At 38.5% G+C, this 26,298-nt stretch overlaps 1 protein-coding gene across 1 annotated transcript in view; it reads right to left on the bottom strand.

Moving 5' to 3' along the window:
* The window catches only part of LOC115040707 (CUB and sushi domain-containing protein 1-like), a 299,299-nt gene that overhangs the window by 6,242 nt on the left and 266,759 nt on the right, over positions 1-26,298 (bottom strand). The window contains exons 51-69 of the mRNA XM_029497673.1: positions 24,463-24,651; positions 24,177-24,362; positions 23,535-23,732; positions 22,715-22,888; positions 20,829-21,002; positions 20,479-20,652; positions 18,865-19,053; positions 17,188-17,364; positions 15,344-15,529; positions 12,247-12,423; positions 11,453-11,638; positions 6,448-6,621; positions 6,250-6,316; positions 4,930-5,036; positions 3,826-3,899; positions 3,017-3,128; positions 2,624-2,803; positions 2,065-2,127; positions 1,281-1,442 (exon numbers count right to left, since the gene is read on the bottom strand). Of these exons, the coding sequence (XP_029353533.1) occupies positions 1,281-1,442; positions 2,065-2,127; positions 2,624-2,803; positions 3,017-3,128; positions 3,826-3,899; positions 4,930-5,036; positions 6,250-6,316; positions 6,448-6,621; positions 11,453-11,638; positions 12,247-12,423; positions 15,344-15,529; positions 17,188-17,364; positions 18,865-19,053; positions 20,479-20,652; positions 20,829-21,002; positions 22,715-22,888; positions 23,535-23,732; positions 24,177-24,362; positions 24,463-24,651 (2,949 nt within the window). The remainder of the gene's footprint in view (positions 1-1,280; positions 1,443-2,064; positions 2,128-2,623; positions 2,804-3,016; positions 3,129-3,825; positions 3,900-4,929; positions 5,037-6,249; positions 6,317-6,447; positions 6,622-11,452; positions 11,639-12,246; positions 12,424-15,343; positions 15,530-17,187; positions 17,365-18,864; positions 19,054-20,478; positions 20,653-20,828; positions 21,003-22,714; positions 22,889-23,534; positions 23,733-24,176; positions 24,363-24,462; positions 24,652-26,298) is intronic.

Raw genomic sequence — 26,298 nt, 5'->3', positions numbered from 1 at the left:
AGTTAATTTCTAAATTCTGTTGGCAGGAAGAAAGACACTGAACTAAAGGAACAATGGCAAACAAAAAGTCAGATAGGGTGCTAAGCAAGCAGAAAAATGTGATACCTTGACATTTTGAATTATCATTCTCCATTTCCATCACCAAGCCGCTGACACATTACAGGGAAAAAAGTGGCATTTACCCTTCAGATATATGTCACTACCCGGACAACTATTGTGTGAGCAAAAGGCTGCTTTTGTTTTATATGATGTAGTCTTTGTAAAAGAAATATTACAGATTTAAAATTAAATCAATTTATACTTGGGCATGCCTTGCTTCCTATCCAACCCATCTTCAGTATTCCTGGGTTCAAGCTCAACTACTGATTTTGAAATGTCATTGTGAAGTGTTAAAACATTCATGAGAACTAGTTGGGGTGTCTGAGTTGGTTAAACACGACTGTTTTCAGTTGAGAGTGCAGATTTACCTGCCTTGTTGATTTGGCAGTCACCTTCATACAATATTGCACCTCCAGTATATACAGATACGAAATAGATCTAGGGCATGACGACAAAGCTATGTCATGTTGTTCCATTAGTAATTTGGCCCTTTAGATTGTTGTGATGCTGCAGATGCCCTGGAGTGGTGGAGCCCAGGCACACAATTTGTTCCCGCCAGTGTCCCTGCATGTTTTATTATTTAAGATATTAATGATCTGTTTCTATTCTAACTATGCAGCTCTTGCACCAAACCATTTTCTGCCTCACAAACAGTGAATGTCTTTTAAAAACGTAAACATACTCCGTATCTGTAATTTAGGGAACTACACCAATTTCAACCTGTACATCAGTGAAGGCTTTTTGAAAGTGTGAAAGAAAGATAAATCTATTACCTTTTATCTATCGACTAAATACCTTTTAATTTACATCTGTAATAAGGTTTTCAGGTTGTTGTGTGCACACAACAGCCATATTTAAACAGCTCCACTTTATTTTCATTAATTTAAGTACCACAAGAATTCAAGTATTTTCCATTCCTTTCCACTCCTGTTATGGTCTTATTTTGTTGTCGGTCATTGCAAAGTGGTTCTTATTTCACATATATTGTTGACTTTTAACATTAAATAGATGCTTTTTAGAGAGAAAATAAAACTGACTCAAGAAATTGGTTTATTGGAATCATTTTATGTGTTTTCCAGCTATGAAAAATTCCAATAACATAACAGGCCGGCTGTAAAAGTGATTCAGAGCAAAATTAATAAGGCTGACTAAATAATAATGGTGTAGCCTTTGTTTTTCACCTGACAGTCTGATTGAAACTCCACTTGTGTCCAGTAATGTCACGTTAACTCTGCCACTAGTGGCATTGAACCCCGTCACTGTAAATGTGGTGAGCTGTCTCTTCCCCAGGTACTCATAGAAGCCGCTCCAGTCTGAGTTTGGAGAAAACACATCCACTGGAACTGTAGAAAAGAACAAAAAGGATCAATAACAACAGTGGAGATAAACAACAAATTACAGGTCATGAACATGATTTTTTTTGGCATAAAAGAGGAAAGGTTAGTGTTATTCCAAACATATTTACCTCTAGTTCCTTCATCATTTACTGCTGCAGTGGGTTAATATCTGGCTATTTGCAGCCCATGCTTCAAATTATGACGCATTCAAAACTGGGCTACATCTGTGTTCTAGCTAAGGCGGCACAACTTTGGTCTATTTCTCTGGTCTTAGTCTCTCTCCACTGGCCTCCTCACAATGCTTAAATTGATAATCGAATCCTCAAACTTACAAGGTATTACATGGTATTGCACCTGTTTGTTTTGGCTTGCGTGGTCTCAGCCTACCAGGACTCTGCTCAAGAGAACTGACTGTCAAAGTATAAATATGAAACATGATTGCTTCTCCAGACAGAACATCTGTGTAGACATCAATATCAGCATCCTGCCATATTTGTAAAAATCCAGTTTATTTAGAGACAATATAATGGACTCAGTTTGAAATGCTGTATCTGCCAAGAGAACACAAGTGGAAACAGTATATTTGATGTACATCTGTGCATGTATTGTAGTTCATTATGCTGCATACCACGGATCTTGTTCTTCTGGACTTCTGATTCTCCTTTGCCTTTGGGATTGACTTTCACTCCAACTGAAATATAAAACAATTAAATTTTGTTTAGCCCACTTGACAGAGAAAGCGTTGAAGAAAAGACAAGAAAAAAAAAAATTGTATTCATGTAGAAAATGATTTTCTGTCAACTGCAATGACAAGAGTTGTCACTTTGGGTGTTCCACACTATTATGTAATCACAAAACACAAAGCAGAGAGTATCTATCAGACATATTTCAGTCTAGTTATAAACCTTCTTGTATTGCTGTCTGTCATACATCAGCATATTCAGGTCCTTGTGTTTAAGACTAGATAGTGTTTTGGAAATGTGGTAGAAAAACAAACAAACAGAAATACATCACTCCAACATCCATTGTATGCCTGAATCTGATTTAAGAAAGTGTAGCAATAATATCAGGGTGATAATCTGTATTTATTTTAAGGCACCTGGGATTATGAGATCCAGTTTAGGTGTTAGACTCAACATCAGATCATTTTATACAAGCGGTGCATTTTTAAGACTGGATCTGAATACCTTTACAGAGTGGGGGTTTACCAGACCATCTCCCATCACTTTTGCAGGTTCTGTGCTCTGATCCCCCACCAAGATAGAAACCATCTTGACAGGTGTAGATCAGCGTATATCCCAAAGTGGGCAGGTCCATTGATCGAACATCGACATTACTGGGGGTCTCTGGCTGTCGACATGAATGAGCTGAGTGACGAGAAATTACAAGAGATATTAATGACTTTAGCAACAAAAGAAACTTAACCAAATAACAAAATTCAAAGTAAAAAAAATTAACAACATAAGTTTCAACAAAAAAAATGAGTAAATTAATTAACGTGTTTTTTTTGTTTACAACAATGATGAAGGTTATATCATAGTTGCACGCATGAATACCAGATATAACTATAATTTTCTTACCTATGCACTCAGGTTGGGTTCCACTCCAGGTTAGATTTTCTAGACACGTTCTTGTGGTTGAACCAAGGATGTGGTAGTTTTTGCGGCATTTAAAGGAAATCTTACTGCCAACCTATATTCCATTAAAGCACAAAAAAAAAAAAGAAAGAAACAAATAAATTCACGCTACCACCAACACCACAAAGGAGCTTTTCTTTGAGCCATTTTTTTTCCTAAAAAGTCTTATTGTCAAAATAAGTAACTTTGAATTAACGTACTGTCTCAATGCCAACCCCTTGGAATCAAACAAAGCACAAAAAGAATATATATTACACTATTAATTTAGTGGATGAGTAACAAATGAGTGTTTCCTGATGATGGTAGTAAACCATTCATCTCTTAGTGGAGACGACAGGGGAAATATGACATATGGATGCTATCAAATTAGTCTTCCAAAAATTTAAGGACATTCACTCTATTTCATGTATGTACACATATCTCTAATTTCATTTATTATTTCATCAATAAAATTCCAATCTATAATTCCATTTTATTCCATCAACAGCTTTTGCATTAGTGAGTCATGTTTGACCTGCATATTTAGAAAGGAAGTTTGAACATAGTACTTCTTAAAGCTAAATTATTATTCTAATTGTCATATTAAAACCAGCAGGTAAGCACAGCTACTTCTTTTATGTAAAATTCATTCATACAAATTTGACCACTAGTTAATTGCTTTTAATGCCTAATCTTAGCTGAAAATTCTCTGAAGGCCGCTGTCTTAATGACCTTTTCCAATTAATGTAAAGGGATAGTTAATGTAATTTCACCTGAAAGCCCTGGGCCGTTACAGGGATGCCATAGGCTGGAGTTCCTGGGTCTCGACAGGAGTTGAAGGCTGGGTCTACACATACAGAGATTAAAAATGATATATATCCACGTTTTCTTAACCATTCTTCACAAAAGCAAAATTAGAGTTATGGTCCAGTGAGTATACATATATTTTTTTTATATTGAACACACATCGAGTTACCTAACTTGTACTTTACTTGTACGGTGCCAATTCTAATAATGAGTAATTCAGCAGTACAGCATTTCATATTGCATAAATGTGGTCTGTGCTTTATTAAATAAATAAATAAATAAATAAAAATAATAATTCAGAGAGCAGTAAGTAACCAAGAGGTACAACAGTAAGATAAATGTGCTTAAAAAAGAAAAATATCCTCCTTTGAAATATAGTTGAGCAAAGGAGTATGGTGGATATTGACAAATAAATGGACTGCCAAAATGCAGTACAATAGAGAAGTGCAGTAAGTTATGCTACTTCCAACCTCAGCATGTGCTGTAATGTATAGAAAATTAAAGATTAAACTACAACTGAATAAATGTAGCTCTATATCATATGAGATATGTATATGAGAGATAGTTATTTTTAGCAGTGGAACATGAGGTGCAATGGCTTTTCTGCATTACACTTTATACCTCAAAACATGAATGCTTTTCAAGATAAAATCTTTGTAGAAATTAAACAGAGGTATCAGTCACTGCTTAAATCTACAGCTCTATCTGCTCAGAAATACCAAAGCTACAAGGTGTAGATGATAATAATCCCATAATTTAATTCATAAGTTGTTGTTGATACGTTTTCCTCTGCGTTCCTTCCATAATTATGGATTAACTATAATATGCAACATTTCAAAGATTTCCATGAACTGTCTGTCAACGCTTGTTCTGTCTGTGATGTTTAAAGTGTCAGGAGCACTGATGATCTGAGTTTCACTCAGAGTTTCACTAGATGATTAAAAGCCCAACAACAAAAATAAAAACAGTTGTTCAGTTATATTTTTCATCACAGCTCCTAGACTTTGTATGAATTTGTGGACTCATAGTCGACACACTGCTAAACATTAAGAGTTTGAAGCTTTTATTACCTATGCAGGATGGTTGCTGACCACTCCATGTCCCGTCAGCCTCACAGACTCGAGAGGCAGAGCCTACCAGCAAGTAGGGAGGATAGCAGTAGAATCTGACCTCTGACCTGTGTAGGGAAACAAATATCAAATTACATAAATGAAAGACATATTTTTTTGCATAACAATACAAGGGGTGGTTCAGAGTGTATGACCCTTATCTAACCGTAGGTCTGGGCAATATGGAGCAAAATCCTATCACGATATTTCATATCAGTCGATATTGATAGTTGATGCATCACGATATAAATCAAATAACTATTTCTTTCTTGTAGAGCTGTAATTTAAATAAATAAAATAACTATACAATGAACTAAAATCTTAATTCTGACCTGTCAGAAACTTCAAGTGTTACAGGAGAACAAAAAAATCGACAACTAAAAATAGCAAAGTCTCGCTACTCTGCTCCTTGTCGGACTTTAAATAGCCAAGATACCCCCACACTACCGAATTCCTCTGACCTTTCTTCTCAACAAGGTCCTCGTCTTTTGAGCCTTGGGCTGTGTGCATTGGGTGTCTTCTTGGTTGACACTGTCGCTCATGTTAACCTTTTCTCCCATTTTCACGTATCTCCCACTCATAATGCACTGGTGGCCAAAACATAAGCACGTGTGCTTACGTTTAAACCGGTTGCATCACCTACTCTCTATGTGTGTCAGCCTAACCTGACGTAGCTGTAACTCTATTCCAGCTGCGTGATTGGTTTCGGCACGGTGCTATTCTTATTATCATTTGCTCTTCTTGTGGTCTTTCAAAACATGGACGGAATGAGTTCTATCGACCATGTGTTATCTTTCTATCGAGGAAAAGCTAGTAAATATTGTTATCGTTTTGTCACCCAGACCTATCTAACCACTTCACCTTCGGTTTACATTTTTTTCTTGTTTTTTTTTTTTTCTTTTAATCGTAAACTTAAATCTGTTTTATCCTTCAAGATGACACCCAGACATATAGGCTTGTAATCCACTTGGATAAACATTTGGCAAGCTTGCTGTCGGGAAAAAACAAAAACAAAAACAGCAACAACCACAAAAAAAAAACAAACAAAAAAACTAAAAAAATCTGTGGCAGTTTCACAGTAAAACTATATTACCTTTACATTCAGGCATGTTTATGACATACAGCAGGTTTTGAGCAGTAGTTTGAGCATTTTTTACTGTGAACAAATACATAAAAGTAAAACTACATAATCCTGTTCAGGCAGATATGACTGTTATATTAGCATTTCTAATCATTAATATTTTAAAACAGCACAGGCTTTACTCATATTTAATCACTGACCGGTATGAAAAAATGTTCCCCTCTCTGTATCCTTCACCAGGAGAGCCAGGATCACCACACAGGGCAGCTTGAAAAACACAACATTGATATTTAACACCCTACTTGGTTTCAGCTGCACTACTATGACTGGACTTCACTGATGTGTCTCACTTAATGATGCATCAGTTTATAGACCATGCAGACAGACAGCCAACTCACGCAGACACTGTGGTACATCTCCTGTCCATGTTCCATTCCCCTCACAGGATAACACAGCGGGAGTGGACAACTGGTAACCATGGAAACAGCTGTAGCTAACACTCGATCCCCATGAATGATCCGTCCCCTCCACTTTCCCATGAAGTATTTGAGGAGGCGGTCTACATTGGATCACTGGAAAATATAAGACGCACACACACACACACACACACACAATATAGTCTGTTTGTCAAGTCTGAGCATTGACACTGTTCGGATATTTTTTCATGTAATGGACCAATATCAATGTGGTTACAAAAAGGGTTATTTTTGTCTCCTTTGATCTGTTGCTGAAAGCTGTTTTGCAATTTTATCTTCAGCAACAACAAATAAATCAGCAACAACTAGCATGATGAGCACTCAGTTAAGACATGTACCTTGTGGATAAGCAGCCCTAAGATGTGGAGAAAGGAACCCACAGAAAATAATTCTAAATTTGCAGCAACATTATTGCCAATGATTCCCACAAACTTACAGCACTTCAGCAATGTTGATATCAAACAGTCCAAAAGATCAAATTCATTAGTTTGGATTAAAATTACTTGGTACATCAGGGGAATTGACAAAACACAGTTTAAGGCACAATGGGCTTTCAATATTTTATTGTAATGTTAAGAAACCCAGTATCATGAGCGTGCCGGCATCTACCCAGTTATGTTTGTGTGCATGGATGTCTATTCATTTAACTTCATCACATCCTGATAAACATCTGTGTGTGCTTGAATGATTGTGTGTGCCTAACTCCCAAAGATAATGATAACCATCTGCATGGTTTCAAACATCTAATAAAGTCAGTGTAATTCTCATCTAACCAGGAGACAGATGGTTTCATGCTCCACTCATTCTACTATGATGATATACAGCGCACACAACGACGCAAAGGGAGAGCGGCAGACCGACACAGATGCACAAACAGACGTGCACATAAAAAAAGTACACGCTGCACATAGAATATTTACAACTATAAGTTGAAATGAACACATATACATTTATGGACATAATGCAATATGTCAAATACATATAAAAAAATCCCTTCCAACTCTCGATGAATTAATTTTCTCTCTTTTTTCTGTTGCATTATGGCAAATCTTCAGGATGCACAATAAAAGTGCAACTAACACAAATTGGTAAAAAAAACAAAAAAAACAAAAACAAGAAAAGACAGAAAAAATGCTATTGTGACATTGTAGTTTCTTTGCAATGCTGTATGTGTTCTTCATTTGACTCATCCCATTAAAAGAAATCCAACACATTTCAGCATTGTAAAGCATGTCATTGATCTTTTTTTTTTTTTGTAGTGTGGCTCCTGGAAAAATAGCTGGCGACTTTTCAGGAGTTAATGGGGATTGAAATTAATAAATGAGATTTTTTCACCCTAAAAAACAGCTTTTTCTGTAAGGCGTCAAACTCATGATTCATTCATTCATTCATTCACTTTTCTGTGTCAGGATCCTAGTGTTTCCATTATTTTCCCTCTGTTGTCTTGTCTTCCTGTCTTCTCTGTGTGACTATTCTCCAGTTCTTCAGTGGGTGCATTCCTGTAAATCTTCTTGCCATCCTGGAATCAATTGCACCCTGTCTCTCCTCAAGCTTCACTTCTGGTGGCCTACGATGTATAAAGACTCCAGATCCTATGTTTGAGCCTGCTCTAGTTGCACCCGTGATAAAGCCTCCTATTCTCCTCCTGCTGGTCTGCTTCGCCATCTGCCTGTTCCCGGTCACCCTTGGTCCCACATTTTTGTTGATTTTGTTACTTCCCAAGGTAACTCCACCATCCTAACCATTATTGACCATTTGCCAACTGCCAAAGAAATTGCTGAACTACTGTACTTACCATCTATGTTTTTCTTCATGGCATCCCTACTGACATTGTTTCGGACAGGGGAGCCCAGTTTACATTGCAGGTATGACAAGCCTTCTGCTATGACCTGGGTGTCACTGTCAGTTTAACCTCTGGTTTCCTCGTCAGACTAATGGACATATGGAATGGGCATCTCTCCGCTGTATCACTGCTTCTAACCCCTCTGCCTGGAGCTCCTTCCTCCCCTGAATTATATATACACATAATTCACTGGTCAGTTCTGCCACAGACATACCACCTTTGGAAGCTTCTCTCGGATACCAAACACCTTTGTTTCCCTCTCAAGAGGAACAACTTTCACACCCCTCAGTTCAGCATCTCCATCGCTCCCAAAACATCTGGAACAAGACCCCTGCCAACCGCCTGTCATCCCCTGCCAAGACTAAACACGCAGCTGAAAAACGCCATATTCCGGCCCCCCAATATCGCACAGGTCAGTCAGTTTGGTTATGTTCTAAAAATATCCACCTCAAGACTGATTCCTGGAAGTTGTCCCCCCGTTACTTCAGTCCATTCAACATTGTCAAGATAATCTATCCCTCTGCTGTCCGCCTTAAGATCCACGACTTCTTGCGTGTCCACCCCACTTTTCATGTCTCTCAGTTGAAGCCTGTCCACAGCAGTGACCCTTGCTCTCCGGCTGACCCCCCACCCCCTCTTAGATGCTTGCTGCAGGGGCAGGGGGTTGCAATATCTAGTCAATTGGGAGGGGTATGGCCCTGAGGAACAGTCTTGGATATCTCGGTCCCTCATTCTGGATCAAGACATGGTGAGGCAGTTGCTGCACTCCTCTCTGCCCTGTTCTGCCCAGCAACCTGCCCTCTGGCTTCTGGGTACCCCACGACCCAGAAACTAGAGCCAATCCCAGCTCACATTGAGTGAGGGCGGTTTACACTCTGGACAGGTCTCCAGTCGATTGCAGGGCCAACTTACAGAGACAGACAACCACTCACACTCTCACCTATGGACAAGTTAGAGTCGCCAATTAACCCAAACATGCATGTCTTTGGACGGAGGAAACCAGAATACCCGGAGGAAACCCACAGGGAGAACATACAAACTCTGCACAGAAAGGCCCAAGGCCGAACCTGCAACCTTCTTATTGTGGGGTGACAGAGCTAACCACTATGCTGCCATGCTGCCCACATCAAACTCCAGTTATCCAAAAATAGAGTAAAACCACCATTGACTTTAGGAGTTCATATTACAAACCAATATTTCTGCTGGTCTCTAATGCCCAAAGAACACTTGTGTATGTAATTGAAGGTTTCTGAATGCTTTTATTTTTTCATTTGGACCTCTTTCTCCTCTTTGTGAATTCACAGGTTTTGCTTCACATGATTCTGGAGGAGTAACTCATCTGTGTTTCTTTACCTGCCTCACCTTTTCTCTGTCACTACCATCATTGACTACTTTTCCCTTTTCTCCACCCTTCTTTCCACTCACGTCTCCACATGATGATCTTTCTCTCCCTTTAGTCCCCTGTCTCCCTTCTGTGTTCCTATTTCTTTTTTCTCTCTACCTCCAGCCCTACCACTCTTTTCTTCTGCTCCTTTTGTCCAAGCTCCAGTTTCTTTAATTCTTTTCCTTTGCTCTCACAGTCTCTTCCTCACACAATCACCACCTCTCCTTGCCTCCTTCATGTTTTAGGCATATGTCTCTTCACACAATTCACCCAGCCAACACATTTCATGTGCCTAATCCCCTTTCTAAATGTGTGTTTACAGGTTTGGGGGCAGGTATTGATTTACCGCTCTCTTTCTCCTATCACTCGTTTCCTCTCTCTTTTAATTCTTTGTTGCTTTTTCCTTGTTGCCCCACTGATAGCTCATCACCTTCCCTCTTCTGACTTTTTCCATTCATACTTCAGTCTCTCTTTTTCTACCTCTCATTTTCTCTCTCTTAATCTGTCTTTTGATCTCTCTCTGTTTTTCCCAATACACCTATTCATCCAATGTGTTCTTCCTCCTCCTCTCTCCTCCTTTAACTCCCTCACTCTTTCGTTCTCTTCCTCTTCTCTCCACTATTCCTCCCCCAACTGCTTTGCTCATCCAATCACTCTGTCCTTTCGACATCTCATTTGATTCATTTTGCCTGTCAAGCTACAATTTCATGTGTGTGAAAAGTTAGGAGCAAAGGAGGTGAGAGAAGAAAGGACAGGAAAGGAACTAAAGGAATAGAAACTGAAAAAGATGGAGGCCTTGCAGCCTTGTCATACTTGTGTCTTTCTTTCTTTCCTATTCTTTCTTTTCCTCTCCATTTCTTAGTTTTCAATTTCCTGCACCCATCTCATTTTCAATCACCTACAGTATCTTTTACTTTCTCTTCTCCGTTTTCCCTTTGTATGCATCGCTCTTTTACCCTTTCTGTAGCCTCCCTGCCCCTGTTTTTTCAGTTGTTTCATCTCAGTTCAAAGCTTCTTCAATTGCAGGAGCCAGCCAGAGATTTTCTGTTTGTGGGAAGAAGTGGCAGGAAGGATATCAGTAAACATTCCTTTTTACTGTTGTTCAGTATCATGGTCTAAACTCTGAATTTGGGCTGTTGTAAAACTCCAACTCATTTTATTTTAATGCCTTCGTTTTATTTTCCCCTTTGCGTTTGTGTAAAACTGAGCAATTTCAGGAAATAAACCCTATTTGAACAATCCTATTGTAAAGAGAAATGGGAATCATCCTTCGGTCTCTTACTCATGGGCTGTTTAAGTCACAATCTGTTATTTCATGATGCCATCTTTCATTGACATACTATTGTTCTTGTTTTCTATCACAAGATTTTGTCAGGTTTTTTGGGGCAATGGCTTTATGACAATAATTGCCATTGCTATTCTTAGATCTTTGTTGCATTCAGACTTGACGCGTTTACCAACTTAAAGTGATGGTACGTGCTTGAAACGTATCACACGTATCACACTCCACTTGAATACATTTTCTATGGTATGTAGTTCAGCAGAGTTGAAGTTTTATAAGTCTTCCTTGCACTTTTATGAATTCTATTTTTACCCTCAAAAGAACTTCTATTGGCTGGCTGTCCACAATCCTCAGTGAGAATTACACATTCAGACAGATTCAAAAGTTGCTCTTGTCCTGTTTAGTGAGTTTTTCTCACCTTTACAGCTGGGCTTGGTTTGGTTCCATGTCCCATCTTTAGTGCAATGTAAAACATTGCCTCCAGGCCCAGGTGGTTCCATTAAGTGGCCAGGGTTACAACGGTAGGTCACGGTGTGGTTGAATGTAAACTCGCTTCCGATGTAGAACCCATTGGTTCCTGGCCCAGGGTCTCCACAGCTGATCACTAAAATAGATGAGAGAAATTTTATTTTAAGAAAAATTACAAATACGGTTGATGCTGTTCCAGCAACCTTCCAGTAGCATTGTGTTCTAACAGGCAACACATTTTTTATGACCTTTTTTTCCTGCTTTGATTTACTATGATTTCAAACAGTCAAACAAATTCTCTCTTTTGGCCTGTTTACCTCACCCTCCCAATATACTTCTTCTTATTCTGCCTTTCTTAACTTCCCTGAAGCATTTCTTCGGTTCATTTCATCTACCTCCCACTTTCTTTTGCTCCTTTTCTCCGAGCCTCTGTTTTGCTCACTTAAACTATGCAGGTAGAACACTCAGACAACAACCTTCCACAATTTTGCATCAGCACAGCAGCAGGCCATTTAACTCCATGCAGAATTAATGCTATTCTTGTATGCTTTTCCAAACAAACAAACAAACAAACAAAAAAAACATGTACCAATACTTCTATTATTTGCAGTATTTGCTATATACATATCTATTGCAAATAAAGCTATTCAGCTTTTGCATATATTTCATAATAATGACTAGAGCCATGCTGTTACTACAAATGAATGCAACAATAATGAAATAATATCATTAACCAAGTTCTACCTGTGCAGTCTGGGGGTTGACCTGTCCATGTCCCATTTGTTGTGCAGTGTCTGGTGGTCAGACCTGATGTTTTGAAGCCTTCCCAACAGGCATAAGCCACTGAGCTGCCAAAGGTGATGCCATCACTGAATACTATCCTGCCATGAGCTGGGGTGCCAGGGTTACCACAGGATACAGCTGGAAAATTGAGGGGAGGAAATATTAAACAGCAGTGATTAATCATACCTATAATATCAGTATGAGCAATACTGTGTTGTTGTCACTCAAGGCTGATAAGCTGTGCACTGCAATAATGAGATTATCTCTGGAGTCAACTGGAAATAACACAAAATATGTCCTTGAGGTAGAGCTGCTGATTAATAACTAAAGGTTGTTGGATTGATTTCTGGTAATATATCTATAACACCCATTATAAGTGCCACTAATCAAACCACAGAGAAAAAACGAGAAGTATTGTCTGCAGATAGGCGTATGATGGTATGATCATTGTGATAATAGCAGTGGAAAAGAGAAATAGAAGCACTGACTATGCAGCAGGATTGTAAAGCTAATTATTAGTCTATACTTGTGGACAATGTCATTCCATGTTTATCTTGGGGGAAAGAAAGAAATGTCAGCAACAATAGCACAGAGAATACATATTTATAATTTGAGAAAGGCCCTAGGTGTGACATTTCCACATGCATTAAGATACACTAGTGTTCATCTCCGCAGCTGCTTCAGCAGCCTCTGCACTAAAGCACTAAAGCCACTTCAGTTCATCATTCTCGCAGTAAAAATTATCAAGGTATCAAGGCCACTGCTGTTCTGTAAGACAAAACTGCCAGAGAGGACAAAAGAATGCAGAAGGAGACGGCCTAAGGCTCTGAAGCAGTGATCCATCGATCTCAAGTTTGCTGGTGCAGCACATTAACAGAACCAACAGGAATTAGTGACTAACAACAGCACATCTGACTAATAAGATCATGACAGCTGACAGCCTTTAACAATCCAACATCTATTGACAGGAATCCTTAGTTAGAGCCTTTAAAAGCTCAGTCCAAGAGTGGCTCTGTGACGGGGTGTGTAGGTAGACAAGCATATTACTTAAATTGGCTACTGGTATGTCAACGGCTTATTGCTATCTGTCACCAGTTACATAAAGGATTCAGCTACAGTCTCTATATGTGCATTTTTCTGGATGTGTATGTGTATTTCTTCATGTCCCGGTGATAGATGTTTAATTTTTTCTGAATCAGCTTTTAACCACTATTAGCTTAATGAAAACAACAGTGGACTGACATAAATAATTAGTGTTACACAAACACAGGCACACACAAACGGAAAGCTATCTCAAATGCGTGTGTGTGTACATATATTTAAGTATGTTTGAGGCAAAAGGACTAAATTCAGATGTTATTCATTCAGGACACGCAGGCAAAGCATGATTCAACAAAACTAATAGTCACTGTGAACTACACATTGGCCGCAAAGCTGGGGAACTGCTAGATATCACTTCAAAGTCCAATCTCTTTCAGTAAAGTTTAGAGGACGTTTTGTTCCAAAATGAAATACAGTCTGAAAACAGTAACTGCTGGAATGACAGAAGTTCCATCAAAAATTTCTATTAACAGATTTGTGAGGAAAAAGAAGTCTAAGAGGAAATAATCTGAAGATTGAAATTACCTAATATAAAAGTATTGAGTGAAATGTACAGCCCTGTGGTATTAAAACATTTCAAACTGGAGCTGCAATAATAAAATCACAGTTTTGTGATGCACTGCTTCTTTTCTTATTCAAGTTAGCATGGCCTTTATGGTTTTCAGTATTCTTTATTTAGTATAGTCTTGGTGTCCAGGTCATAGTCGCACAATAATATATAGGACTACATCGAAACTGAATGACTCACTCTTCCTCTTGCTATTCGCAACAATTACAGGGAGAAGACCTCATATATCTAACTCGATCTATAGTCTACACTATGGTATAATGGAGTTAATGTATGTGGTGTGTTATTCAGCCCACCTCACATTGTTGGTAAAAGGGAGGGTAACACAGCCAGCAGCAGAGCATTGCAGTATGTTTCACGCACTTTGGGGAGCCACTTTAATTTCCCCTAAACTCCCATGGGTTTAAAGAGTATCTTTGAAAACTGCTATTGCATAGTAGTGATATACTTCAATTCCTTTGTGCCTATGTGACACATAAATACACAAACGCACCGCGACACAGACACAACTGGAATCTTTTTTTACAAACTGCTTCTCCTGGAGCTTCATACATAATGTGAAGTTGAGGTTATCCATTGAATATTAAACATTTTAGTAGTCAGACACATCACGACATCATGTGATGAAAGATTGTTTCAATTTGCTTTTTTTCCCACAGTTGCTTCAGTTTTGGGCAGCATGGTGGCATAGTGGTTAGTGCTGTTGCCCCACAATAAGAAGGTTTGGTTGGTGTGGAGTTTGCATGTTCTCCTGGGGCCTGTGTGGGTTTCCTCTGGGTACTATGGTTTCCTCCCACTGTCCAAAGACATGCATGTTTGAGTTAATTGGTGACTCTAAATTGTCCGTATGTCTGAGTGTAAGTGTGTGTGGTGGTTTGTCTCTGTCTGTCTCTGTATGTTGGCCCTGTGATGGACTGGTGACCTGTCCAGGATGTACCCCGCCCACGATTGGCTCCAGAAGATAAATTAATGAATGAACGTTTCTGTGTTGTGTGGCCATTGCTTGAATTCTGTAGATTGTGATTCAGTGGAAAATGACAATTCATGATGTTTTTAAAGTTAAATGTATTTCACAGTACATATATGCTACTATAATTTTTTTGCATTTATTTCATGCATGTATAAATATTAGTTAATGCATTTTTACATTAAATTTAGAATTTAATGCTTCCTCAACAGAAAGTGTCTTTTATAAATTAAGAAGCAACCTTTACATCAAAATGGTCAATAAAGCGAAAAAGAAAATAGTGTGTAACAGCCCATTACTTATTTTGTCTCCAGAACAATTTCAGTGTATTAATATTCAACACTAAATGACCATGAAATAAGATGGAAACTACAACGTCTCGTCTAATGTCAATGTAAAAAGTTGTTTCTATGTGTCCCCACCTTGACAGACAGGCTGTATGCCGCTCCAGGTGCCGTTGTGGAGGCAGGTTCTTTCAGCCGAGCCAATCAGACTGTATCCTGCTTCACAGCTGAAACGCAACAGACTCTTGGTTTTAAATTCTTGCCCTCCAAGGCGGGCACCGTGGTTTGGGATACCTGGATCTCCACATATTCCTGGACTTGCACCTACAGGGAGAAAAGAGATATAAAGTTAATGTACGGGACACACAGCAACAGCTAGACACGCACCAAGGACTCCCACACGATCCTGAACTAATGAAACTAAACCACAAAAAAACGTGTAAAAGCATGAACAGCAGGGTTAAAGACACCCAACTGCACTGAACTGATGTCCACTACAATCCTAATAGTTTTTAGTGATTTTATGTGCCTAAATGGTAAAACACAAGACCAGGAGGCTCAAACAGGAGCCACCTTCCAAAAAACACAAGTGTGTGCATTTATGCTTCAGGTCAGTAATGTTCACTATAAAGCATCAAGCATCAGTGATGCTAGTCATCTCATAACCTAGATCGCAGATAATGCACTAATGTTTTGGATACTCATTCTTTCAGTTGCAGTCACACACACCCCTGCACGTCCCCACGCATCAAGACTTTGTAAAATTGAACTATGTATTTAGGCTATGCCAAATTGTTCTAGCATTAAAAGCGCCAAGCGGGACACAATTTTAGCAGCTTAAGTTCAATCGGTGGGGATTTATGAATTTAACAGGGTACAGCTCCAAATGCAGAGTTATGCATCTCAATGAGGTCTTCAGCTGCAGCATGGATTCTGCCCTGCTGAGCGTTCTATTTTGAGGCAAGCACAGTAAGCTAATTTCAGTGGTAGAGACAGTCAATGCTCAGTTTGGAAATGATCAGTTGTAGTGCTGTGGGATCTGTGTAAGCCTACTGTAGCGCAGCACTTACAACCCTAATAAACCACGACTCCACCACCTTCTTTTTTCTGCCTGGTTCTTACACATATAGCTCAAACCGGCTTATATACAGTGCATAGTACACGGCCACTCAGCTCTGACTGGTAATAAATAATTCTGTCTATATTTAATACTCTGCATTTAATATATTCAGTAATGACATATAATACTTTCTCAAGACGACTTATGTAAGTGGTATTATCAAATGACGATGTTTTACAAAACACACCTCAAATTTACTACACTAAAGATTAGTAAATGGATTCATTTACTTTCAGTTGTTAATAATACCATACAAATATCTTCTGATGAGTGCTTTGTGTCTGCACCTGTGGAAAAGTCTAGTCTTAGGGCACATTCATTTAGAACTCATTTCTATTTTTAAAGTATTAACATTGTCAAAAATAATCTTTCCCAATGTCGTGGCCTGGGAGACAGTGGCACCTATGGATTTAAAGAGTGAAAAACACTTTCAAAACAGTGCTTTAGTCAATACTCACTAGTAAGTAACCCCAGATAAAAGCATCCGCCAAATGAGGAAAATCTAATGTAATATAACGCAATGTAAATGTGGAACTGCACTGAAATTCTGAAGTGGAAATTAGAAAGTAACAGTATGCTAAAAAGTGCCAATCATACTTCACCACCAGCTGCTGTCAGTATCTGTTACTGTCATTTAGCACAATATAGGTTACAGGTGATATTAGGCAATATGTTGCATTTATGTTGAGCTGAACTGACAACACACTGAAGATATTCTCAAGACAAAAAGAAAATACTCATAAAAGACTAAGTTTACAGGTTTCACTCTTCTGTTTGCTCTAAGACCAAAGTTTAGCAGTGAGCACTTTTAAACTGTAACTGAACACTCCTGGACATGCTCCATCAACCACTGTGGTGTTACCAGTGCAGTACGGTGGCGCTCCACTCCATGTGCCATCTTCCTGACAGTAACGAGTTGCGTTGCCAACCAGTACCCCTCCAGGCAGACATGAATACTGCAACACTGAGCCATACGTCCAACTGCGGGTTCCAGATACTACTGCATTAGGGGGTACACCGGGGTCTCCACAGGAAATGGCTACGAAGACAGTGATAGATTTAAAGTGAGGGAGAGGAGATGTTAATGTGTGTGTTTGTGGGATTGTGTCCAACTATAGATTGCAGATAATACTGTATTAGATAGCACAGCTGGGTCACTGCAGGGGGACAGCTGGAGGAAGAAGGCAGGGGAGACGAGGAAATCAACACAATGTTTGCTGTAGTTGTGACTGCTTAAGTGTGTGGACACACAGGAAATAAGTGAAAGAAAAGGGGATGAGTCAATTACATCAAATATAAAATGGAAAAAAAAAAAAAAAAAAAAAAAATGCTGTCCAAAACTACACAGATATCAGATGAGTACTAATAAAGGTAGGGAAAGTGGGGCTAAAAAGTTATTTGTGATTTTCCTTTTTAATATTTAGAAAAGACATTTAACTTACAAATCGGTTCTTAGCTTGAATATAAAACACCAGGCTTCCTTTGTTTACCCGTTTTAGGCATTGCTCCTAATGTCCCATACTGCTCTGCTTACTCTGTAAAGTAGAATATCGTTGTGGCGGTAAGCTTGTTTTTATTTCAGTTCCTATAGGGTTTAATTGGATTGCTTAAGAGAGAGAGGAGATCAATAGCTCATTTCAAATTAAATGTAATAGTTTGAAAACTCAAAGAGTCACGCTCCCTCTCATCTCATCGAAAACTAGTTTTACGAATCACAGGTTTCTGGAGGACGTAGATGTGAAACTGCTCTCGATTTTCTATTTCTGCCAAATGACTGGTCCTTCAATATCTCTCCTAACCCCCAAATTGTATTAGTTCATACAGTACTCTTCTTGTCCCACTGTCACCACCCCTCTCCCCTGAATTTTCCAATAAGACCTTCTTTCTTAAATGTAATGCAACATGCACAGACACCAGCGTCTCACCAGTGTCTTTGTCCTCTCAGTGTGATTCCTCATCTCTTCCTCTCTGTCACTGTGTCCTTGTTCTGCAGACTTCTTCAGCTCTTTGTTTCCCGATCCGTCTCTAAACCAGTCCTTTTTTTCCTAGGTTTAATCTCCATGTTTCTATCAGCCACTGTGACCTTCTGACAAGAATGGCAGTTGCCCCGCTCACCTATTTTTTCGACATACACACATACACGCTCAAACCTTTTTCTGTCCTGCTCTTACTTTCATTTAATAATTGTTGCCTCCCCAACATTACCAGGTGATCCCTCATTTGCTCTCCCAGTTTTTATTTGAACCTTATTTTCCCAGCGGCTTTCATTCCTCAAATGGGTTATCCTGACAAATGTAAAGTAACATGAATAGAAAATCATCTGCCTTGTGTTCAACATGACCAACTTTTGAAGTCATATCTTTTTTATAGTATTCCAAAATGTCATTCATAACAGCATAACATTTCCTTCATGTGGCTATGAAATTTAATCTCTTGCTTTTTTTGTCAGCTTCTCACTTATCGGTCTCATAAACGTCTATTTTAATAGTTTATCACTGTTTACTTTAAAATACCTGCATTTGTCATGTTACAGCCATACCTTGGCAGCGGGGGATTGGTCGGTCCCACCGTCCATCATGCTGACATGTGAGGAGTGCAGAGCCCAGCAAGTAGAAGCCTCGTTTACAGTGAACCGCCACACTAACGCCATAGCTGAAAACTTCAGGGTAACGTAGGCCAGACTGGTGCACGCCATTCTCCACATGGCCTGGATCTGAACAGTTCACCACTGTAAAAGAGAGCAGAAAACATTACAAACAAATAATATGAATGGAGGGGAGTGGAGATATAGATGAACATAACAATTTTAGTTCACTCTGAAATCATTCTCACATTCATTGCCTACTATGTTACAAAACAAGTGAGCAGTAAACTGATTTTGGACATTTATTAATCATCATCATTTTGCATAATCATCACCAGGTTTAGTGTTGCATGACTGCATCTATAAAAATTTTAACATTTTGGCCAGTACGTGGTACATAAACATAAAAAATGGAAGAAGGGATAGTAAACTATATAAAAATTAGGGAGTGATTTCAGACACAGCTTGTGTGAACCAATAGAATTAAATCAGTATCAACTGACCTTCAACGTGACAGGCCTTAACAGAACATCCACCAGAGAGAGTAATTCTTGGATACTGAACCCTGACTCCCAGTGTCACAAATTGAGATTGTCCTTGTTTCTCTGTCCTGTTTTTTTCTAAACTGCTCTACACATACACTGCTTTGCTCTCTGGAGTTCTTTGTTATGTACTCTCTGCTCTGGTCCTTTCTATTCTGCTCTTCTCTCTGGGTAGATGCACCAATCCAATAAGAGTGGGTTTTGATTTTTCACATGTCACAGGGGAGACTGACATTCACTCAACTTATGTGTGTGTCTGTCTGGTACCCAATGGGAACAAAGAAAGTTTCACTCTCATAACTGACAGCTGCTGTTGGGAGGGAGAGAGGTGCACAGAGAAAGCGTGGGAGAATGAAAAAGCAAGCAAGCGACGATGAATCCCCTCAATGGAAAACCCATATGAGCAACTGCACCATATTGATCCGTTCTCATGACTGTGCTGAACATCTTTCCATTCATTTGTTAGTATATCATGACAGTACCACTACTAGAGGTCTATGCCACTACTATAATGACCATGTATGGTGAGCAGAGGAGAAGAATATGTCTCTGGACATGTACTCAGCTGTGTTTGTGGTTATGCAAACTTAAATTTGACTATTTATAAGCCTGCACATAAATGCAACAGACAGTCTGCGTGTGTTTATACTATGATTATTCAGTTCACTCTTTACCAGTCTGCTTGCAGCACATTGGCATAAAGAAATTTCCAGCTGACATGCTGTAGCTAAAAGCAAACTGAGCCAACAAATACAAAATGTATTCTGAGAATCATGCTTACACTGGATTAATGTTTTTCATGACTGTCTTTCCAACAGCCATCTGAATGTAATTATTTGAAATTGAAAACATCTTAAAAGTGTGAAGGTACACAGCATTTCTTTCATGTTTTTAACATACTCTAGGAATGAAACAGAAGGAAAACCCACACATCATATCTGTGTGAACTTAGCTGACTCAGATAATGGATTTACCAATATACATGAGTATAAAGCTTAAAAATTGTACAAATATATGAGTTTGTGACCTTTGCAGACAGGCAGTGGGCTGCTCCACTGTCCGTTCAGTCGGCACTGTGCACGAGCATTTCCGCTGAGGGTGTAACCTCTGTTACATGTGAAGTTCACAACATCATTCAGGTTGAACTCGCTGCCATTGGTGCGCCCGCTGGTTGGATTGCCGGGGTGACCACAAGTGATCGCTGAGAGAGTAGAGAGAAATACTAGCAGAAAATGCAGGTGGACAGTCTGTGGAGATGTTAACTGAAAATAACTCTCAGCTCCTGAAATACCTCACATTTTTCATTTACTTTAAGTGTTCTTGTTTATTCAGTAAGGAAATCTTTTCACAATAAATTAAACACGACAATGTACTTACGGACACAGACGGGTGTTGTTCCAGACCACCGATGGTCTTGCTGGCAGATTCTGACTGATGTGCCAATTAGACGATATCCTAACATGCACTGATACACCACTGTGTCACGGTAGCTCGATCCGTCTCCACTTATGTGGCCGTTGACTATTGGATCCGGAGAGTCACAGTGACCAGCTAGAAGAGACAGAATGATAGCGATTAATGCATTTTAGTGAGAAAAAACTCTTTATGCTCACTTTATTCTCTTGAGCTTTAAGGTCATTGTTGTTGGTTCAATGTTATGGCATTAAAACAGTTATTTTAGCTCTTTGTCTCATCTTCCAAATTACATACTAGAGTTATTTCTATACTCAAACTTCTAAATGGCATTGGCAGTGATGGCAGTGTTGTAATCAGTGCATCTCCAAATCCTTTTTCAGAGACAGTAAATCTCTGTGAGTGCATTCCTGAGTAGGCAGCAATTATAAATGTGCTAATGGTCAGTTAAAATCAGCATATTTAAACAAATCTGCAGCAATCGCAAGCGACCTTGAGAAACCACATCCTTTAACGCCTTCTTCAAACCTGAACACATAATGTAAACTGAAGGACATGACTTGACAGTGCAGGTGTGAAGAATTGTTGAATTGTATTCAATAGCATTTCACCGATTAGGAGACTAATTAGCCGTGTCTCACCGTCAGTCAATGACTGAGGCCTAGGCATCTTTGATGTACTTGCCATTTACAACAGGTTTTTCCTTAAATGATTTGACTGAGTGATTAGAATGAAAAGAGACCTAAATATAATTTTGGGGTATATATATCAAGTCTTTGCCTGAAAAACAAGTTCTAAAGAGATAAAATAAAACAGGCACCTCATGAGAAAAGGCTTAGCATAGCTTCATTACAATCACATCAATGCATGCTTTCAGTCGTAACCCAATTCATGTGCTTATGCAGTCTAAGTAAACAGAGGCACTAGAGTTACCTAGTATTTAACCACATAAAACCCAATTTGCTATGTTTATTAGTGATTTAATGACTTTAAATTTAAAGTCTTCTAAAGTCTCTTAGAGGTTTAGGCCATTATTGCCCACCCCTGTGAATAAGGTGAAGGTAGAAATGGCTTGATTTATGTATCCATCACATAAAATGTGCACACTGCATAAAATGTCTCACTTAACACGGGACTCCGAGGCTGAACCACTGGAGTAGATTGTGCTTGTAAAATCCGAATTAATCATCTCTGGTCAGTGCTTGCTGAAGGTCTAAATCAAGCCCTTCATGTATTAAGTAATAAAATGTTTCAGTACTAGCTCATTTAAGTAACTAAAGCATGTGCACAGATTTCTGGTATAATTTTGCATGGACCTTACTCCTCCCATAGCCGCATGTATTAATAACGCTTAATGTATAAATAAAATGAATTCACATATTTAAATCAGAAATCAGTCCTTACAAAAAGACAGGACACACAACCCTTGTAACCCTGTTGAACAAAATATTGTAATGCTGGTGTGTACAGTGGTTAAATAAAATACATCACACCCGCCTCTATTTTGCCATCGCATAGTAAAACGTATTGGGTTTTATATTGTGTGAGAGTGAAAACTACTTCAGTCTGACATTGTTTACTAATCACAATCTTTGGTCCACGGAGATATAAAATGCACAAGAAGTATTACAAGGGATCCTAAATGTTTTATGTTAATTCACCCAACAACCACATTCCATACATCTAATACACACACTTCCATTGTCAATTGTCAATTGTTTTTAATGATTAATTCCCTTGACCTTGATAAATTCACTGTAATTATTGATCAAATCATTAAGTTTTAGTCCAAAGTGCCTTAGGTCAGGCTACAACATAATGTACATCTTATCGCAATTAATGGACTTTACCTAAGCACCTGGTTTCTGCACCACTCCACAACCCATTAGCGCTGCACTCTCTCACATGTGACCCCACCAGAGTGTAACCATGGTTACACATAAAGATCGCAGTTGCTCCAAATGTGGTCAGCGTCCCCAGTTTGGTCCCAAAGGGTGGTGAGGGAAGCTCACCGCAGGATATAACTAAAAAAAAAATTAAATAATGATAATAAGATGACATCATCATAGAAACATACTGGAAATTGTATCTCATATATCACTGTGGACCTTCTGGTGCTGTTATATTTTCTGTGTTGGATATAAAGTGGGTTATGCTTAAGACTTTACGATGGTAGATAAGATGGATGAAAAAACGAGGCTTGAATTTAAACAATGTATTTATTTAATGTTCTAAAATAAAACGTAGCTGAATTAGTTTGAGGTAAGTATAAATAAGATCAATGTTTTCTTGGTGTCCTTGTAGACACTGGTTTCAAATACTTCAAATACTATATCACCCCCCCCCCCCCCCCAAAAAAAAAAAAAAAGTCTCAGATAAATATCAAGTTTTCATAATTTTCAAACATTGGGATGTCACATATTATGCAATGCAACATCCTTCTTTTTGAAAAACAAATCATCCACTGTTGCTAACTTGTACCCCACATTTAGGAAAATAGTTTGAACAGTCCTAAAGCAGTGTGCAATGTTTTAAATCCTAAGGCATGTGGAAATACATACATTCTGGTAACTTGTTTAAAAAAGTAGTAGTAAAGGCAAGCACATGTATGGATTTAGCCGTTTACACAGGATTGTCAATGATGATGTTTGTGTGTGTTTCAACACTTACTCTTGCATTTAGCTGGGCTATCTGATCCCTCCCAGGTCCCGTTGGCAAGGCAGCGAAGAGTACGGTGGCCCACACCCAAATAATAACCTGTCGAGCATTCCAGCATGACCATAGACCCAAACTCTCCAAGTCGACCATAGAGCAGGTGGTAGGTCATGTGATCTGACAAGATGGTATCAATGCTAGGACAGTGAACCGCTGCAAGAAAAATAAATCAAATCAGATTATTTTTCAATAAAACATTCATTTAAAATTCCTAGAGCTACCTTTGACAGTTTTTAGTTTTTTATTTATTGCCACACAGCTTCAGTTTATGCTCTGCCAACAAAAATCCCATATAAACCAAAATTTTGAGAGAGTAAAGATCCATAACAGCTATCTCTTTATAATTCCTGTAAAAGTTCTGTTTGATTTCTTGGTATCACTCTCCTTGTAAAGAAGCACTGTGCCAATACATGCATTAAAATGTATAAACGTACAGAATTTCTAAAATCCACTTCAAATAATTAAAATTCTTGCACACACCAAATAGATAAAAAGTGGAACTTATGATTTCACATTTTTTCTGGTCAACTTATACTCTTGACTACTTTTAAATCATAGGTACTTCATTGAAATAAAAAACACAAAATGAAAACTTACGTAAACATCTCGGAACTAAGATAGCATTACTCCAGCTGCCATCCTCCAGACACACTGATGTCACTGAGACTTCAGGGTCCAGATAGTAACCGTAGTTGCAATGGTAGGTAACCTGACTACCAACTGTGTATTGGTAAGCATGGAAACTGCCGTTGCCTGGTGACTGGGGTATTGCACATGAAATGGCTGCCACAAAGCAAAAACAGAAGTATTGTAGAGAACGTTCTTCTGAGGAATTTCGTTTGTAACGCTTGTCTAGTGTTTTTTTTTTTTTTTTTTTATTCACCTTGACAAAAAGGTGATGGTGTGTTCCACTGGAACAGCCCGTTGGAGTGGAGCCTACAGGTGGCGTTGGTCGAGCCCACTGAACGGTATCCACGATTGCAAAAGAACTGCAGTCTGCTTCCTGGACGGAGTTTGGTTCGGTTGACCACGCCGCCATTTGCAGGAGGATCATTAATGCTACAGTAGGCAGCTGGAGAAACAAGAACAAAGAGAGATAAAGTGTGGAAAAATGAAGCAAAAGGTGTTTCTCAGGATTACTGAATTGTCAGGATATTCTATCAACTATTGAAAATATGTTTACACTCATTCAGACGTTACCAGGTTATTTTGGATAAATGATAATTATGAATGCCCCATAGTGCAACTCGAAACTATGTGATTTGATTGAGTCTGTTCTGTGAATGAATTAAAAACACAAGAAGAATACTCTGAATGAAATTTTTCCCAATAATGAAACATAATTGTGTTTCCAAAACTGAGTAATAAAGCTGAGCTGTTAGAAAATGGATAACAGTCTAAACATCAGGCAGAGCATAACACAGTGGACCACTTAGCTCTCCTTTCACTGCCTGATGTGGCCATTGCCCCGTCTGCACTTATGTGATTTGGTGATGTTTTGGTTTATTCAAATTCAATTGAACTATTGGAAATTTTCACAATTAAAAGATGACAAAGCAATGTGTTCTTCTATAAACAATGCAACTGGACAGTTATCAGTTATCAGTTATCAATGCACATATTTGCTGAGCAGATAATCGGTCTCATTAATTGCTTATCTTAATCTACAGCAGCTGGCCACACAAGTTCAAAATGTTGCTACATTTGAATTCAATGCTCCATGAAATAGTCGGGATATCACTCCTGCTAATTTTAATATGTCAGTTATATAATTAACAATGAAATCCCTATCATTAGACGTAAGCATCAGATAAATGCCTTCTTTTAAAATTCTCTTGCAAATTTATTTTGTTGCAATTCTTTCAATTATCTCTTACAGCTGCAGCTGACAACAAGATGTCCCACAGATACCAATTGTATTTATTTTTATAGTCATTGTTATTATTTTTTTTTATGAATTGTTTTAACATAGCTTTAGCTGAAAAAAATCTCACTCTTTTTTGCCCTTTCTATTTTTACTAGATAGGATAGCTTGAAGAGCATCAGCAAATGGCGGAAAGAGAGTAGGGAAGGACCATGGCCAGAAACAAACCAGTCTTGCAGGGGGCGCACTCTACCCACAATGCTAAAAAATAAATAAATAAATAAAGACGGAGGCGTGCAATTTCAAAAGGAATCACCATGAAGCATCTACATTAGCAGTCAGACAATTGCTGCTTTTATAAAGTTCAGTGAATAAATAAATGTGATTCAATTAAGAAAAATTGCACCAAGGCGATTTCACAGCTGAAGTGCATGGAGAATTAACAGGATGTCAAGAAAACGTAGCATTGACTGTCAAATTTCAGCGGTAGGAAACACAGACCCAAACAAGTTAATGCACAAACGCAACGAACTATACAATGACACTATAGGACAGTCCTTCCCTCTTATGTTAATTTTCTATAATAGTTTCATCCAAGTGAAACTCCAACTTTAAAAAGCCCACGGTAGAAGTTGAGAAACATTACTAAAAGATAATTTATCCAATTTAAAGGCAATTTATACAGATTAATATTTAGTAAAATATATAATGCAGTCAATTAATATAAAACACAGGATACACAGGAATTGAAATATCTGAACTATGAATTTCTGTTCTGTATATAACCAGTTTTATGGCAACATAATAGCATGGGAAAAAACAATATCATTACTTCAGCCCATTTTGCAGATAGCC

This window comes from Echeneis naucrates, chromosome 3 (assembly GCF_900963305.1).
Source record: "Echeneis naucrates chromosome 3, fEcheNa1.1, whole genome shotgun sequence".
Taxonomy (NCBI): Eukaryota; Metazoa; Chordata; class Actinopteri; order Carangiformes; family Echeneidae; genus Echeneis; species Echeneis naucrates.
The sequence above is the reverse complement of the archived record's forward strand: the minus strand, read 5'-3'. Positions and strand labels throughout refer to the sequence as shown.